The sequence below is a fragment of the Aspergillus pseudodeflectus genome, assembly GCF_044049435.1.
Source record: "Aspergillus pseudodeflectus strain CBS 756.74 chromosome Unknown BJX68scaffold_50, whole genome shotgun sequence".
NCBI lineage: Eukaryota > Fungi > Ascomycota > Eurotiomycetes > Eurotiales > Aspergillaceae > Aspergillus > Aspergillus pseudodeflectus.
Window position 1 is genome coordinate 221999 of NW_027263826.1, and position 17258 is coordinate 239256.

At 52.3% G+C, this 17258-nt stretch overlaps 6 protein-coding genes across 6 annotated transcripts; 3 read left to right on the forward strand and 3 right to left on the reverse strand.

The window, feature by feature from the left end:
• Positions 1 to 1714: 1714 nt before the first annotated feature.
• Positions 1715 to 3446, reverse strand: BJX68DRAFT_244670 (FAD-dependent oxidoreductase). Its single transcript, XM_071041353.1, has 3 exons — positions 3043 to 3446; positions 2346 to 2979; positions 1715 to 2278 (listed from the first exon to the last, which is right to left on the reverse strand). The coding sequence occupies exons 1-3, from the start codon at positions 3351 to 3353 to the stop codon at positions 1772 to 1774; spliced, it is 1452 nt and encodes a 483-aa protein (XP_070895229.1). The 5' UTR covers positions 3354 to 3446; the 3' UTR covers positions 1715 to 1771.
• A 4354-nt stretch (positions 3447 to 7800) lies between these two features.
• BJX68DRAFT_270596 (fungal specific transcription factor domain-containing protein) lies at positions 7801 to 8442 on the forward strand (the record flags this gene model as incomplete). Its single annotated transcript, XM_071046703.1, has 1 exon — positions 7801 to 8442. The coding sequence occupies one exon, from the start codon at positions 7801 to 7803 to the stop codon at positions 8440 to 8442; it is 642 nt and encodes a 213-aa protein (XP_070895230.1).
• A 397-nt stretch (positions 8443 to 8839) lies between these two features.
• Positions 8840 to 9321, reverse strand: BJX68DRAFT_270597 (uncharacterized protein; the record flags this gene model as incomplete). Its single annotated transcript, XM_071046704.1, has 2 exons — positions 8840 to 8980; positions 9034 to 9321. 2 exons carry the CDS (start codon positions 9319 to 9321, stop codon positions 8840 to 8842), a joined length of 429 nt encoding a protein of 142 aa, XP_070895231.1.
• A 524-nt stretch (positions 9322 to 9845) lies between these two features.
• On the reverse strand, positions 9846 to 11337 carry BJX68DRAFT_257729 (Aldehyde/histidinol dehydrogenase; the record flags this gene model as incomplete). Its single annotated transcript, XM_071043394.1, has 8 exons — positions 9846 to 9940; positions 10034 to 10181; positions 10216 to 10364; positions 10407 to 10437; positions 10484 to 10722; positions 10764 to 10980; positions 11039 to 11119; positions 11149 to 11337. The coding sequence occupies 8 exons, from the start codon at positions 11335 to 11337 to the stop codon at positions 9846 to 9848; spliced, it is 1149 nt and encodes a 382-aa protein (XP_070895232.1).
• A 387-nt stretch (positions 11338 to 11724) lies between these two features.
• Positions 11725 to 14380, forward strand: BJX68DRAFT_244671 (Zn(II)2Cys6 transcription factor). Its single transcript, XM_071041354.1, has 6 exons — positions 11725 to 11819; positions 11865 to 12006; positions 12061 to 12137; positions 12187 to 12560; positions 12621 to 13543; positions 13605 to 14380. Exons 1-6 carry the CDS (start codon positions 11770 to 11772, stop codon positions 13938 to 13940), a joined length of 1902 nt encoding a protein of 633 aa, XP_070895233.1. The 5' UTR covers positions 11725 to 11769; the 3' UTR covers positions 13941 to 14380.
• Positions 14381 to 14647: 267 nt separating this feature from the next.
• Positions 14648 to 16659, forward strand: BJX68DRAFT_270599 (acetyl-CoA synthetase-like protein; the record flags this gene model as incomplete). The annotated part of the gene is made up of 5 exons (XM_071046705.1): positions 14648 to 15023; positions 15100 to 15366; positions 15426 to 15465; positions 15527 to 16236; positions 16313 to 16659. 5 exons carry the CDS (start codon positions 14648 to 14650, stop codon positions 16657 to 16659), a joined length of 1740 nt encoding a protein of 579 aa, XP_070895234.1.
• Positions 16660 to 17258: the final 599 nt, after the last annotated feature.

The following is a 17258-nucleotide window of genomic DNA, read 5'->3' on the forward strand; positions in this document are numbered from 1 at the left end:
CCTGCGTAGCCAAGGGCGTTGAATCCCAGAACCGTAGCCCCTGTTCAAAGTCCCTCTGTGTCACGCGTATTCCTAGAGCTGTCTGTCCGTGTAATAGATGGCCGGCTTTTCCGTATCGCCCTCGGGTGTGACCGGAGGATTTTGGTAAATGTATGCAGCCAATGCCAGGAAAACCTGGGCTCTGGAGCGTCAAGTACCGTGGGATCACCGGATTCGATGATTACTTCTGATCCATAGATTGCAAAGTGGATGAGCGGTTTTAAACATCTGTAAAGGGGATCACATACAATCTCAGTCATTATCCTCATCCTTCGCGTCCATCAGATGGAAAAGCTCATGATACAGGTACAGCTGAATGATAAGAATTTCGCACGATCATCTAACGCTCAGGTATGGTATGGTAGTAGCAAGAGTAATAGTAAAGAGAGTATATAGAGCAAAGATAATGTTAAATAAGAAGTCTCTGATCCACTTCTATAACAACTAGGATTTGTATAGAAGGATATAATAGGGGCCACGGGCCTCATGTAGATCATAACACAGTAAGGTCTGATATACCGGGCATCTTATTACTTAACCCTCGAGCTATCTTTACCTGATTAATATCTAGGGCTTCCCTGGAACACTCGAGAGAAACCTAATTCCGCTCGATAGAGGATAATTATAGAAGCATTTTCGGCGACTCTAACGGGATGCAGGCACTGTCGCATAACTAGAACCTTTTGTTGCATAGTAGTGTTAAAAGACTTCTAAACTAACAGCAGAATTGAAAATCAATGTACATTACTTTCAACCACTGATCTTCTAGTTCTATACTCCGTCTTCTTTTCATCACTCTTCCTCTTTTCTCAGGTCTATTCTCTGCCCATTGTCGGTACAAGTCACGTCATACTATTATAGATCCCGCCAAGGAACGCGCACCTTCGGAGGTAGGCGCAGAGATACTTGTTGCAGGCGCAGTAGCTATTATCAGGGCCTCTTTGCTCTATGGATCCTAGAGAAGAAAAGGGAAATACCTGTTACTGCACTGACGTAAGGGCTGGAAGGCGTGGCCACGCCATCGGGCTGGCCAAGGCCATACCTCTACCATTAACAGGTGTATTGATTGATATTGCTACTTCTTCTACTACAACACCTAAACATATTTATAAAGACATACCTGGAACCATGGCAATCCATAGAGCAGATGTATACACGCACAGAGAAAGAATGGGAGATATGTAGATATAGTGGCCTTATCCTCCCTGAATATACTATGAAGCAAAGCACTGCCATGCACTGAAAGACAATAATTTGCCACGGACCACCAACCATACAACAGTAGATTGCTCTGAGAGGGGAATTGGTGGGTCTCCCCTTCAAGCTATGTACAGCCTATAACACTAAGAAGTAATTCTATCTGTTATGTCTACATAAGACTAACTCGCCACCTTGATAAATGCACTATGTACTATTTGAACACGACTACTCTTGACTGCGTACCTTGTTTTTAATTTTCCTCTATCATAATATTAACCTACCTCAAGCATTGCCACAGAGGGGCAAAGTAAGGATAGATTCGGGTGTATGTGGATTCGCACTATACCCGCACTGTCTGCGATAAACGTGCCCTAGTTGACATAAACCCGCGGAGGTCGAGCGACGGGGGAATACCATTCACCCAGGCTAACAGGAAGGACCTTCTTGAGATATATGCGTGTTTATAACAATAGATATTTATGCATTATATGGTATTATACATCCTACAGCACCAAGTCTACCCTTGAAGCACCTACCACGGAATCTTAATATTCCCCGCCAAAGTCTGAATACTCCCCCCATAGCGATGCCAAACAACAGCCCCCGCCGCCCCGACCGCCGTAAACCTAACCAGCGAGCCAAGCACTGATATCTTCGCCGCGTTCTCCAACTCCCCAACCTTCTTCTTTAGCAGTCCCGCATCAATCGCCGGCAGGGGCAGGTACTCCAGCCACGGCGCACCGCTGGCATACAAGACGAACAAGTTCGCCTTGGTGTGGTCGCTGACGAGCGGGTTGATGCGCTGCGCGAAGAACTTGTAGAACCAGTTATCTTGCGCCTCGGAGCGCGTGATCTTGCCGGAGAGGGTGACGACGAGGTTTGCGCGCGGGCTGTGCAGGGTTTGGTATTGGTTGAAGGCGGCGGTTAGGTCGGCGGTGGTCGGGGTTGGGTGGGACTTTAGGAGGGGGATTACGGTGTTGGTTAGGTGGGCGATGCCTTCGTAGACGAGATTTCCGCCCATGCCGGCGTTTATTGTGGCCTATTACTGGGGATTAGCTCTCTGGTCGTGAAATTCTAGGAGGAAGGGTAAGGGGTGAGGTTCTCACCTTGTGGACAGCATCGCCGATCAAGACTGCTCGCCCGTGGCTCCATTTCTCGAGGACACCCTCCTCCAACGCAGCCATGCTTGCCTTCACGCGGGCGTCCCAGAGGTCGCGGAACGTGTAGCCAGGTCCAGCCTGTGCACTCCCATACTCGCGCATAACCGCTTCAGCATCTTCATCATTAAACCGAGGGCAATTCGGCATGCGCGTTTCCGCAGCAGCCTTGACAAAGAAGAACCAGAACGCCAGGCCTGGAACACCAGCCGCAACAATACCCGAGTGTCCGCGGTTGTACGTGTTATGCACCGTCCCGTCGGGGAGAAAGCCATTGTTCTTCGAGACACCAAAGACGCAGTTGAATTGGCTCGTGAAGCCCTCGAGGAGCTGGCTGGCTTGTTGGGCGTCGGTAGACTTTTGCGCCATCATCTCGCGCACGCGGCTGTGCACTCCGTCTGCGCCGACTAGGATTGACCCATGGTGTGTTGTGCCGTCTTGCGTTGTGACGATAACTCCATCTTGTGTCTCCTCGTAGCCCACGATCCCATTGTCGGCGTGCAGCCTGGACTTATCGGCGACGTGGTCGTGCAGGATCTCGAGGACTTTGCAGCGCTCCATGAACATCACCGGGCGGCCGAGACTAGCGTTGTTGTTCGTATTAGCACTCGCCCCCTAAAGCTCAGAATCCACCCAGGCAACTAACCGCTCCCACAACTCCACCTGCGCAACCGACTCCTCAAAACACCTCCCAGTCTCACTATAATGATTGCGATAGATAATCGGCGTGATGACCTTTTCGATATCACTCCACACACCCAGTTGATCCAGAATGCGCAGGCAGTGCGGGAAGAACCCAATCGACGCGCCCAGCTGCGCCGCGAACTGACCCTTTTCGAATAGCTCGTAGTCGATTCCGGCGCGCTCAAGGGCCAGTGCGAGGCCGAGGCCTGCGATGCTGCCGCCTGCGATGAGGACCTTGAAAGGTTGCGCTTTTGTGGTGTTGGAGTCGGACATTGTTGTTGTGATGGATTAGGGTGAGGGAGTGAAGAGGAACTGCGCAACGGCCGCAGCGAGTATTTAAGTCGCGGACAGGACGCAGCACACGTGCATCCATCTTGAAGAGTCAAAGCGGCCCACGAACGGCTGGTGAAATGAGGCCCCAAGAGCCGAGAGTTACTCAAAGGGGAAGGGTTGGCGCGGGCCTAAGCGGGCCTAAGGAGAGCCGGCGTTTCCGCCAGCTCCATCCTGCAGAACCGTCCCATTTCATGATTCATGTTTTCTCCCCTGGAGCTAGGGAGGTTACGGAGTATTCTTGTCTTTGTATTTGGCGAGAAATTGAACTTCTTCTAGAGGTCTGTTGCGGGAGAGCTGGATATGAAATTTCTTGCTCTTGGTTTAGGGAATAAGGGCTCCCATGCAACCCTCCAAGATATACCTAGTGCTATATATGTGGGGGTTGCCCATCTTATCGCTTGTTATTGCCATGACTTGGATATACTTTCGTCGCTCGCGGTAATATTCGGTGGCCATGCAGCTTTGCGGAACTTGCGGGGTAACTGAATGAAGTTTTGACCTGAGTTTTCTTTTTTGGCTCTACCTGGCGATGATGTTGGTATTAGAAGTTGAATAGGGATGAGGGTGCACATGCCGCTTCGGGGAAGACAATGTGATGCATCATCCTCTGGAAGCAACAAAGATGATAGGCATAGAATAAAAAAAAGACGCAGCAATTACATTTTATTATACTAGATTTGCGATGTCACCGCTTGATATCGACATATAAATCAATTCTAGCGGAACAGTTTGATGCGGTAGTAGACAAAGTTGGCAATCTTGGCAGTCGAAACAACGTACAAATTTCACCAAAAGGTTATCACGAAGTGTGGGGTTATTTCTTTGTTTTTTTTTTTTTGGAGTTCTAATTTAGCTGGCAGCGCCCCCACTTTGTTGTTGCGAAACGGGCCCAGATAAGGAAGTAAGGTGTCTGTTTCCTATTGCTGGGAGCCCAGCGGCATAGACGCTCCATTATACCTCCGCAAACTGAAGCCTTGCTATGCAATCTTGCTCACTTATGTACGTGGCTTTGAAATGGCCACTTCTCCAGCAGGAGATCCTGAGCAATCCGCTCCCCAAGCCCGAAATGACACGTATCCCGACGAGAATGCGACCGAGCTTGCTGATAAAGAAGCTGTGGGTGTCCGAAAAAGTCGAAGCCGCGGCGCTTGTCTGGACCAGGCCCGCATTATAGACCAACTACGGGTGGTAAGATGCCGTCTTCCCGCCCTCTACCCGAACAGAACCTAACCTCCTCGTGTCACATGTAGGATTTAGGTTAACTCCTTCGTCCTAGCTCTCCATGCAAGCATGTGTGCCAATGTTCTCGTCAATCCCTAAGTCAGGTCTCATCCGCCCCTGAAATATCAACTTCAGCTATACTGGGCATGGCGGTTGGAGGCGTGATAAAACTCCCTGTGGCAAAGATCCTCAACGTCTGGGGTCGAGCGGAGGGTTTGCTTGTACTCAACTACCCCTTTCTGCTGGGGGTCATCATGTTGGCCCTATGCACGGGACTGAGTGGCTACGCTGTAAAAAGGTAGTCGAACGATTACCAGCTGCTGCACAGGGCGACTGGATGGACATCTACCTCGGGGGCTACATCGCACAATGGGAATATTCAATGGGTTCAGAGGCCTGACCGGCTATCAATGCTGCGTGGAGTGATAGCCAGAAGTATACCTGCATTCTGACTTCTGACGACTGGGGTCATTGTGCTTGCCTTCCCGTGCATTGCCGTCTGGAGGAATCTCATGTGGATCGGAAGCAGAAGAAGAGAATATCGTATAGATTGAACGTTGTACAAACAGCGATTTGTAGATACATATTCCGCATACTGGTTTTCTTGACGCCTGTACCTGGCGATGGCTGGAGCCAGGATATTTGCAACCATGAAGATTGCCATGAAAGATATACGTACTATTACAGCCTGGCTGGAAACTCCTTCTAGAGGTTAAGGGGCAGGGAGCAACTAGGGAAATACAGAAATCATGCACAAAGGCCGCTTTCCGGATCGGAGTTTATCATCACAAGGAGGTGCTGGTAGTTGAACTATGCCGCCAATCATTAGTGTGTGGCATGCAGGGCAACTCAAGAGGCTCTAAGAGTAGATAGCCCTCCTCATTTGTCTGCTGATACCGAGATTCTTTGCGCGCTTATTGATTAACCTCGATAGTGAGGTTAGGTCCAGTGCATCCGGTCCGACCGGGCCAAAAGAAGCATGGGGAGCGCGGTTAAAGGTACCTCCCTATTGATCCAAGCCATTCGTCACACAGTGGCTGGACTTGGTGGCTGTTTCCCTGCGGAGGAGGGCACGGATTGCGCAGATTTCCTGCATCATCGCGGCAGACACGGCCACATACAGAAGTGAAAACGATGAAGATTGCAGGACTTCCAACCAGAACCTGAACCGGTACCCTGCTTTCGAGCCGCACATCCGGTCCGGTTTTCACCCCCTTTTTCACCAAGCTGTCTATACTCCAGTACCTGACAGGAAATCAATAGAAAGAGGTGGACTGGGTACTTCGTCCATCAGCTGCGTGAAGATCTAAAATAATCCTGTGTGAAGTCGCGAACAAGCTTCAGCACAGGCAAACTTTTGGTCAATCTTGGAGTTTTTACTGTTGGCGGTCAAACGTGTTATTCTGTAGCCCGCTTGATGGATGCCAATGAGACAAATTAAAACGCTTCAGGTGGCGGTCAGGGCCACGAGGCGCGAGATCCTGGCGTGAGGGCACCATATCCTCAGTTAACCGGATCAGTTGTCCCGGCCGATCTGCATGACAGATTCAGGATGAGACAAATCGAAACCGTTCGGCCGACGATCAAAGCCACGAGGCGGGAAAGCATAGGCACTTTGATGGCCTTGCTCGACTTCAGAGTCAGACCGTAGCCCAGGCAGGCATTCGCATCCTGCAGCTAGGAACGCCCTAAGCACAGCAATAAGCATTAACCCTGCAGGGAAAGAGCTGTGATGAGCCTTGAACCGTCAGGCTGTGCCGTGATTACCTGCCGTGAGTATTCACTCGCTGTCGATCCCATCCCTCCCATGCAGCACCATGCCCTAATCCAGGTTCATCCCCGCAGTGCCCCGCGGTAACTTTTGCCACTGTCACCCGCCTGGCTTTGCTTGATATGCGGCGGCCGCCCCTTTCTCTCTCAAGAGGCGAGACATGCACATATGCCGCGCGGAATGACAGCTGCAATTTCAGGACGGCAGCGAAGCAAACGGCACAGAGGGCCCGGCGGAGAGCGGAAGCAAGGACACCTCTGAGCCTTTCACCCTCCAGCCCCGAAGCCCGAATGCAGACCCGCCTAGTCAATGGGAGCATTCCAGGCCACATCTTGATGCCTGGTGTTCCCGGCCAGGTGGAGGATCTGTACATGCCTACGTCGATGCTTAGTGGCTACCCGGAAGGAGTACCATTGGCCTCGCCCTGGCCTTTTTTTTGGATTTGCACATGAGTTTACAGAAAATAGTACGAAGCTGCTCTTCGAGAATGAATCATCCAACCCGTTGCTCGCCAGTTTCCTCGGCTACCCCACCCCGGAGCTCGGAGAACTGCCTCTGGCCCCACCAATTGGCCACGATCAGGCGCTGGAGGCGCAGCAGCTCTCGTCCGAGCCACTAGCTATAATCCCTGGTCCGCCTCCGCTAGCAGGATTAGGCGACGGCAGAGTAACTGGCTTAACTGCCGTCACAAGTACCATCCCAGCGTGTATAAAAATAAGCGGTGTGGACCCCGAAGTGCTCAATCAACTTATACAAGGTATTAAACACATGGACGAAGCATACCCGTCGAGCACCCTCCTGGCTACGGCCCCCAGGCACGCCCTTCATTCTCCCGAATCGGTGCAACGAAGCATCGCTGCATACATTCAAAACGTCCACATTCACTACCCTATTGTCGACATACGTCAGTTGGAAAGCTGGCGCAATACGTCCAAGGCTCCAGAGGCTCTAACAGACCCGTTGCAGTCTTCACGCCTGTGTCTCCTGATATCCTTTAGCGCCATAAGTATGAATCGGAAGGAACACCACGGGTGCCCGCAGGAGGATTTGGAGATAAGAGCATGGCAATTAATCCATGTCCGCCCTTTCTTCCCCGTTTATCGACGCCGTGGAAGTTCTATTATTACACACTGTCTACATTATGTACACCGGCAAGACCGGGACAGCTTGGGTAGTGAGTGGACTAGTGATCCGGATCGTGCAGTCCCTTGGCCTCCTCCAAGACATGCAGACGGAAGCAGGAATCGATGAAAAGCAATTACAAAGGGGCACAAATCTTTGGGAAGTACCATACAGCCTAGACGCCTCCTCTCGCTGGCGGAGGGTCGACCCCCTGCAACAACGGATCATCCAGAGGTCAGGAATTCCGCGGATCGGGATACGCCAGACATTGCCATGAGGGAAATCCATATTGGTCGTGTAAAGCTTGCGCGAATTGCAAACCGCCTGTCGTCACTTCTTAATAGAGGTACGGTGAAGCCGTGCGTACTAGATGATCTGGCCGTCCATGATCAAGGGCTGACCACATGGCGCGACTCTATTACCCTGGAGTACAGGCCAGAGCAGCGGATTCTGGCAACTGGACGCCTATATTGCGCGGTGGCATTACTCCACTTGAAGTACTTCAACCGCATGCAGAGAGTGCACTGGGCCTCGTATGTGGTTTCAATGCAGGTTCCAGACCCTGGGGTCCTTGCGCAGTGCGCCCCCCGGATCCGATCCAGTGAAACCATCTGTGTTGTAGCTGCACGATCCGTCATCGAAATCCTGAACCAGTCGCTGCAAGAGACTGACCAACATGTGCAATTTGTTGGCATTCCAATATCCTACTGCATGGCTGCTATTGCAATCCTCTTCCGCCAGATCCTCAGCCAGCCGTCCACCATCTCGGCACGAATACTTCTCGAGTATCTGCGAGGGGGAACGTTGCATATCATCCAGCGGACGCCCACAGGGAGCCTAATGGATCATTTTCGGGCATCGTCGGAAGGCCTGAAGACGGTGGGCGAGGTCAATATGGATGGGGGAATCCGTTAGCTCCCTCTATTCAGGACGGGCGATATGGAATCTGTCTTTGCATCCTAGTATACGGTCATATCCACGGATAATCCTTATAATAATTTCACGCAATAATGCCACGAAGCTCCTCCTCCTCGAGAGAAGGTCCCCTTCAGCGGCTCCTCTCGAATTGCGTGTTCGTTATACTTTACTTCCGGGGTACTAATAGAGGTTACAGTCTGGGGTAAGTTCCAAATTCCGTTCAGCCGCCAAGAAGGGTATTCTATTAGAAGCCTTGGTATTGATGGTTGGTAGATAGTGTCATTCGCGGCCTAGTGGTGAGATGCCTCTTTGGGTTTCCTAGGGCAATCAAGGGCAATCAAGAAATTTCGCGTGACCAGCATCCCACTAGATACAGGCCATAGCACATGCGCCATCACGATGGCTTACTACCCTCCTGGTGCTTCCGGTACTTCACGCCAGCCGCCCTGGCTGGCGCACAGCTAGTCTTCCCCAGGCAGAGCACGCACAGGTCAATGGAGGGCACAGTAAAAGCCCCAAAAATGCGAAAGTAGCGCTAACTAACTTGAGATCAAAATACTCCGGCGTCCCGAGATTTGCCTGGCGAACCTCGAGTTTGCGAGTCTCATATGTCTTGGGGTTGCTGGTTAACTGATGAATCTCGGGGGCAAGGGTCGTAGCGGTTGTGTCTGATTCTGCAACGAAAATATCACTCGCCTCTGCGATCAACTCGCGGTTATTAAGGCCGAACAGCCCGTTGAAAATAACATCATAGCCTAAAGGCTTTCCTGCTGCCTTTGCCGCTTTGAAACTAAGCGCGGTGCTGTGGATCGTCTGACGGAAGGTCAAGGACGGTGGGAAGATAAGCACGATAAAGCGAAGAAATGGGAGAAACATCACGTCCCAGAGTGAACTGGGGACAAGGCAAATTCTTCCAGGAAACCGGCCTCGAAGCCCGTTTGCTTGTCGCTTCTTCTGCCATTGTCATGGATTGTGTATAGACGAGTGCAATCCGTATGGTCAGGCAGCAGGAACGCCGCTCGGGGTCACTACCATAAGTATTATTTCCGCAAGTACCGCAGAGAGTGTGGTGGGGTTGGGGGTGGCCGGGATAGCTCTGTCTTCTGGCCTGTCTTGTTCCTTCAGATCTCTGGCTATAACTACTTGAGAAGCAAAGGCTATTACTGCGAAGCGACGGGGAACGTATCCCAGTATTACTACTAGTTTCCTCGGACATTCTGCACCTAGTCCACCGCACAAGCGCTCTAAAATGGATAGTCTTTAAGATTTAAGTAGCCATTCATTGAATCAGGAATAGTACAAGAGAGGCAGCCAAGCTCTGAATACTGCCGGCCAGACGGCGTCAACAGGGACAGATCAAAGTGCGTGTTAATCCATACATTGCCAGCTTCGAGGCGCTTTCAAATCTTACCAGCCTTCGCAGGATCACTGCTCCAGACAGATGCCCCAAGGCCCATGAATGTGTTGTTCAAACTCTCGATAACTTCCACTTCATCTTTCTACAACAGAAGGGGCACAAGGGGACCTATATCCAAGCACGACTGTTAGCACTGGCTTCACTTACAGGAAACTAACAATGGGAACTTACCAAATGGCTCCTCTACCAGAATGCGCGAGTTCTCCGGAGGCCTGTCAATGATAGTTGGGCAGATGAAGTACCTAGAAGAGGACACAATTTCGCCTCCAGTCACTCTAGACCAAGCCTGCTTCTTGATATCATCAAAGAAAGGGCCTGGCTCGGTTATACTGCATTGTATTCTGCAAGGGAACATGCGTGATACCAGCCTTAGCACCATTTCGAAGGTTATATGAGTCTACGTGTTTGACTAGCGCGGCCTTGAATGCTTCGTATCTGTCCTCATGAACATAGATCCGCTTCAGATTTTGGCAGATATGTATTGGAGTCGCGTTTAGCAAGCCTGATATGTTGCAACTGGTCGAAGGGTATATATTGTACACACTTACCTGGACGATCGCCGGGTTATTGGTTCCCTGCCATGAGATTAGAAGCGAATCTGGATGTCCGTGGTTGGTGTACTGGGGTCACACGCTTCAATGTCTTGGCTGCACTCTGTACAACCAGCTTAGTAGTAGAGCCGGTGAAACTTATCTTGTGGACGCCTAGGTGGCTGGTCATCCACGGCCCCAGGTTATCATCGCTGCTAAGGGATTGAACAACCCCGGCAGGAAAGATGCGTTCGGCAAGTTTCACCAGCTTTAGGCCGCAGTATGGGCTGAAGGGGCCAGACCAAATCATTAGCACAAACTCCCTGTACTCTAGAAGCGGGAGACCCCACGATGGCTGGAAAATAACCAACCATGTTTCTGGTTAACAATTCCAGGGCAATCTTCCCTAATACTAGTAGGAGAGGCAAGTTCCAAGGAATAATAACGCCCACAACACCAAGTGGCGATATAGTATGTGATAATAGTGGTGGGTTTACTCTCTTTAATCACGTCCTCTCGCAGTTTGATACCTGCCATGCCTCGGATCCATTGAATAGCGGCATCCGTCTCGTATGCTGCTTGAGGCATCTGAAGACCGGGCAGCACGTTAGTTGATTGCATTACTCTCAGTTGGCGAGTGACAAACTGGCTTGCCCTGCTCTGAAATCAGCAGATCCATAAGTTCATCCCGCAGCTCATCAATAGCATCTGCGTATGCAAGAACCGCCTGCACGGCACCTGGCGTCATTTCTTGACGGTAGCTTTGGCGGCTGCGATGGCATTGCCAAGATCCTGCTCCGTCGCGACAGGTACCTCCGCTTTTGCCTCGCAATTGACACGGTTCAGGCCGAGGCGTGTACTAGACGACCTGGGCTTTCCGTCGATAATGCGCACGAAAGAGTCGAAGCTAAGCTTCTGGGTCTCGTTGCCGGCTGGGGTCGTCATTGTGTTCACCCTTACCAAGGAATACTAGTGCAGTGATTTACGACGAGTAGGGTTCATTCTAGGGTCGCCCATCCGATCGGGGAATAGCAAATCTGATCCCTGATAACCTGCACCGATCATGATCGCGGGGCAACTTTGACTGGGCTCCGTGGCGGACCGCCAGTCCCCACCCTGCAGGCCTCCTATCCGGGGCCGGACCGATCGAGCGGGGATATGAGCAACTGATATTATTGAATCCAGGCTGGGTCAGATGCGCCTCCAGGGTGAGTTATAGTAGGTCCATGAGCTGCCAAGGGTTCGGGGTTGGTGATTTGTTCAATTTTTGCCGCCTCCGCGGAATGGAGAAGCCGCGCCTCCGGGGATGAGAGCCAACCCCACATTTGGTCTTCCCCCTCGCGCTGTCTTCCTCCCAACATCCATCCGTCTGCCGCCATGGAAAGTCGTAATCTCAAACGTATCCGGCAAGCGTGCGCTAGCTGCCGGTAAGTCCAGTTGTCGGACGGTGAAATGCTACTGACGCAATGCAGACGCAGGAAATCGCGCTGTTCCGGGGAGCGCCCGGTGTGCCTGCAGTGCCGACGCACTCGAAACTGCTGTGTCTACGAGCCATACTCGGTCACCGTCGCTGAGAGTCGCTTGCCGCCCTCCGGTCATTCTACCAGTGAGAATGCACGTTCCACTCATCCCTGCCCTGCGTTTGTTCGGCCGCTGACTGTGCCATAGCCTGAACTCCTCCAGAGGATCTCCTTGATCGAGTCGCGGCTCGCGCAGCTGGGCAGTCCCGCTGCTCCGCCACCGAGGTAGGCACTGCGCCACTCCTCCGTGTTGCCAGCTAACCCGCCGCCCAAGGCTGTCGCCTGAATCCTCAGGCAGTCTGACTACCCTCCCCACATTTATGGAACCGCCCCAGCCCATCCTTCTTTCGGTCATTGATGCCTACTTTGAACATGCCCACAACCAGCCATATAGCTATTTTCATGAGCGCACCTTTCGAGATCGCCTGCTCAGCAACACTCTACCCCGATGTCTACTCTTAGCCGTCTTGGCAGCCGCTGTCCGGTTCTCCGCGGACGAATTTTTCGCGGGGAGGACTTTGGAGGCCTCGGAGATATATGCCCGAGAGGCGTGGCTGGCAGTTCTCAAGGATGAGCTAACATCAGAAGATAACCCAGCGTTACATGCCGTACAAACAGCAAATATCCTTGCAGTAGTTGATTATACAGGTAGGGGAACCCAACTGCTATCCTTTCTCCATCGGCGGCTAACAATGCGTTCTATTACAGCCGGTCGGGTTAATTCCGGTTGGATCAAGATTGGCCTTGCAGCGCGAGTCTCCCAGGTAATAGGCCTCATGGAGGAGCCCAGCATCTGGCTCCCCCCTGTCGAGCAAGAAGAACGGCGACGGACTTTCTGGTCAATATACCTCCTTGACAAGCTCATTTCGTGTGGACGCAACCGGCCGCTCATGATGCACGACCGGGACTGTCATGTACTGCTACCCTGTCGCGAGGATGCGCTGCAAGAGACTCCAACCAAATGGCAGCTCAGCCTACATGAGCTGCTCGACTGGAACTCCCATCTCAACGAAGAGCCCAGCCCGTTCGCCATGACGATACTGATGGCTTCGATAGTGGGACGATGTACTAGATACCTATGCAGCGGGAAAGATGAGACTGCACCGTGGGACATGAAGTCCGAGTATTCATGCATCAACGCATTGCTGCTGCTGTTGGAATCGCACGTAAAAACGGACATCACAGCACGGTTAAGGGATATGGCTGGGGGTGCACAGAAGGAGGCATACATCCTGCGGATACAGCAGCTGACCCTGAACCAGCATATCTTTGCGCAGACCCTCTTTCACCTCTGCCACTGTCTCCTCAACCATCCATTCTTCCTGCACAACTGCTTCCGCCCCTTTAGGTCCAAGGTGCCCCGCAGTTTTGCGACTCGAGCCATCCAGACTGGAGTTGATCACGCTACCTTGCTGGTCAGACTACTGCAGTCTGCCTCCGAGGCTGGTGTGAGGACCGAATCCTCCTTCTATACATACTCCATTGCGGTCGTAGGCGGTATTCTCTCTCTTGCTTCCAACGCAGAAGATTCGCCCGTCAACTGCCAGCGATCGGACATGCTCGATTACTTTAAGCGTACTGTCAGCATGCTAGATCGACTGGCGGGAATCTGGCCGAATGCTGCGAACATGGTTAGTGATCTTTTCCCCCAGGATATTCTTACACACAGGACTCACCTCGCCACTCTGGTAGGCAACTCGTCTGCGCGACTTCCACGCAAGATCCCAATGCTTCAGTGGGCTGCTCAACCCGGTGGACTCGACACCGGAGCTCGATCCGACCTCGGTGGAGATTTTGTGGTCAATTCTCGAGTACGCCGTCCTCGGAGCAGCGCCTTCAACACAGTCTCCAAGCAACAGCTTAGACATGCTGTCTTTTCTGTCGCCGACGCAGTGGGACCTTCCTTCTGGCTCGCCCGAGAATGTGGGTGGTGGGTATGACATATTCCGCGGGACGACCCCAGTCGTTCGGCTTAACGAGATTGAGCGCCTTTTAAACTCGTGTAGCCCGCGTAATGGCATTTTATAACCTGATCTGTCCCGTGTCAAGCTCTTGGAGGTGCCGTTCTCTGCTGCTACCCGGTCGGACCGGTGCGAGATATCAGTGGCCGGACCGTGATTCTACCCCAGTAGCCCTGAGTAGAGAAAGCGGGCCATAGGAGACCCGGTTTCTCCCTCCCAGTGTGGTAGCACCTACATGCTACGATATACGCAGATACCTACTGTTGTAGTTATTTCATGGCAATCACTCGCTTGACCCATTTCCACAAGCTTGGCCAATGCCCCTCATGTATTCACTCGCTGTCTCCCTCCTTTCCTGTACTGTATCAGCTTCGCTGTTGCTTCTCAATGAAAACTCGATGATGATACTCTGGCGAGCTCGAGCGCTCTGTTTTTGAAACCGCATCAACGTACTACCAGTACAGCACCACTATTGGAGGTAGGGTCGCCGTGGCCATGACTCTGGTCGCGTACCGAGTGTGCGGACCGGTCCAAACTAACTCGGGCCATTCTTGTGTATGGAGGCAACTGCCCACCGCGATGTCGATCCAGGCCCGCAGGAGGAAGACTGCACGGGGTGAGCCGGGCGGGTGATATCCTCGGTCCGCTACCCGACCTCAGGTCCTGTGCTGCGCTCCGCCCTCTGAGTAGCTATGATACAAATCCCGTGACAAAGACATCTGCGACTTCACTCACCTTGCTTTCTATCGCTCCGACCATCTCAGCCCGAACCTGATGGCTTCGCAAAACGAGATCGGGACGCAGCTGCCACTCGCCTTTGTCCAAGGCCCCAGCGAGCCCGAGCTATGGCAGAAGAAACTCGGCGACCTGATTGACGAGCAGGAACATCGTTTCGGGGACCGCGACGCCCTCCTTGTTCCCTGGCAGTCCGCTAAACTGAGCTACCGGCAACTCGCTGAGCGAAGCCGCTTGCTTGCGCGGGCACTCTTGGGCCTGGGCTTGCAACATGGCGACTGTGTGGGCATCATGGCAGGAAACTGTTATCAGTATATTGAGGTGTTCCTCGGCGGAGCGCGCATTGGCTGTCCGGTTGTGGTTCTGAATACTACATATACGCCCGATGAATTGAGGAATGCTGTGCGCCAGAGCTGTTCGTCTCTCCTCTTTTCCATGCGCTTCTCCGGGTGGAATCTCTGTATATATATCACGGCTGACTCTGTAAAAAGCATGCAAGGTGGTCTTCATCAGTCCTTCAATTGGCAGAAATAATCTTGCTGCGCACATCGAGATCCTCCGTGGGCGAGAGTCACCTAAGCCCTCGCTCCCAGAATTGAACCGCCTCATCCTGCTGGGCCAATACGGATCCGATCGAAAATCGGGGATTGAAGTCCAAGAATACAGCGCCTTCACTGCGAGTGGGTTATCGGTCTTCTTAAACTCGGTGGAGCGCAAGGTGCGACCAGATGATGTGCTGAATTTGCAATTCACATCTGGTATGTGCTATTCCTCTTGACTGAACTGCTCTGACCAACCATCTAACCAAGGCAAACAGGAACAACTGGTTCATCAAAAGCCGCCATGTTGACGCACGTGTAAGTTCCTGAAAACAGCTGCTAGCCAATGCTATGAAACAGGCCACTGATATTGTGGCAGTAACCTCATCAACAATGCGCGATTCGTTGGCCAGGCGATGCAGCTTAACACAGAGGATGTCATCTGCTCCCCGCCACCGCTGTTCCACTGCTTCGGGCTCGTAATGGGGTTTCTCGCGTCCTTCTGCCACGGCAGTACGATCGTCTTGCCAGCAGAGTACTTCGACGCTGCCAAAGTGGCGGCAGCTCTGATTCGGTACGATGCTACAGTCTTCCTTGGTGTTCCCACAATGTATCTGGGCGTGCTCGACACACTAGCGAAAACAAAGCAGAAGCCACGCAGACTCCGAAAAGGCATTGCGTCTGGGTCCGGCGTCTCACCAGGCCTAATGAAGCGGATCCGCGAAGAGACCGGGGCAGATCAGATCTTGATCGCCTATGGTATGACGGAAACGAGCCCTGTTACATTTATTACCTCGATGGACGATCCGGCAAGCAAGCGTGCTACAACGGTGGGAAGGGTCCTACCTCATACTGCTGCCAAAGTTATTGACAAGGAGGGATGTATCTTACCACGCGGCGCTAGAGGCGAACTATGCACCAGTGGATTCGCTCTGCAGAAGGGGTACTGGCGGAATGAAGCAAAGACCAAGGAGGCAATGCGCAAGGATGAGCATGGTCGCCTCTGGATGCACACCGGCGACGAGGCACTGATTGATGCTGATGGATATGCCCAAATCACCGGCAGAATCAAGGACCTGATCATTCGAGGTGAGTACTGTCACTAATCGCTCCCAATCAAAAGGTACCACCTACCACCCATACTAAGCCTCGTTTTGTCTGGCAGGTGGTGAGAACATCTTCCCGCTCGAGATCGAAGAGCAGCTTATGACCCACCCCTCCATCACCGATAGTAGCGTGGTGGGCATCAAAGACGAGAAATATGGAGAGGTCGTCAGCTGTTTCCTCAAGCTTTCTGACGGTGCCTCGAAGCCGTCGGACAATGAAGTGCGGCAGCATGTCCAAGCACACTTGGGTACACACAAGGTGCCGCAGCATATTTTCTGGCTGGGAGATCCGGGAATTGGTCATGACTTCCCCAAGACGGGCAGTGGCAAGCACCAGAAGCACATCATGCGTGAAATTGGGGCTCGGTTAGTGAGCGGAAAGTCGGTGCCGAAGGCGAAGCTGTAGCTTAGACCGAGAATAGGCCCTATCCCTTATATGGCAATGCGTAAACATGTGTTCGATGAGTTCCCACAGTATGCTGATTGCGGAATACATACATATAAACGTGGGTTATAGTCAACCTGTAATGTGTGGCATGTCATCATCTTTGGGCTCGCTGACCTGGATGCTTTCAAAGTTCCACTGTCCCTGTCCATCCTCAGGAGGGTAGCAGACGATTGCTTCAATGGAGTGCAAACTCGTCATCTTATGGCGATCAAAAAGAAAAAGAAAAAAGTTGCTAACAAGTCATCGACACAGGAACCCCGCACCCGGTTTTCGATCATCCGGTTTCTCGGCGGCCGGACCGAATCCAAGTTTTACAACTGCGTTAGGATCTGGTGATCCTGTACCCATGTGGCCTAGGGACGATTGTAGCTAAAGACCAGGCGTTGCACTAGCCTAGTTCTTAGACAGGCGGAATCCTAGCAGGCAAAGCAAGAGGACCCGGTTCACATGCTTTCGCGAAGGCGAGGTTCTTGGGGAGGATGAAGCTGGGACTAGCACTCTGCGAGTCATACTGTGTGCAAACCCCACGTTTCAGAGCAGACGGAATCTGGCTATGT

Bases quoted from the DNA above. Each gene is read 5' to 3' on its own strand.
- BJX68DRAFT_244671 (XM_071041354.1), top strand. From the start codon at position 11,770: ATGGAAAGTCGTAATCTCAAACGTATCCGGCAAGCGTGCGCTAGCTGC. The intron at 11,820-11,864 runs GTAAGTCCAGTT...GACGCAATGCAG, and splicing joins CAAGCGTGCGCTAGCTGCCG to ACGCAGGAAATCGCGCTGTT. The intron at 13,544-13,604 runs GTTAGTGATCTT...CCACTCTGGTAG, and splicing joins GGCCGAATGCTGCGAACATG to GCAACTCGTCTGCGCGACTT.
- BJX68DRAFT_244670 (XM_071041353.1), bottom strand. From the start codon at position 3,353: ATGTCCGACTCCAACACCACAAAAGCGCAACCTTTCAAGGTCCTCATC. The intron at 2,980-3,042 runs GTTAGTTGCCTG...CAACAACGCTAG, and splicing joins CAGGTGGAGTTGTGGGAGCG to TCTCGGCCGCCCGGTGATGT. The intron at 2,279-2,345 runs GTGAGAACCTCA...CCCCAGTAATAG, and splicing joins TCGGCGATGCTGTCCACAAG to GCCACAATAAACGCCGGCAT.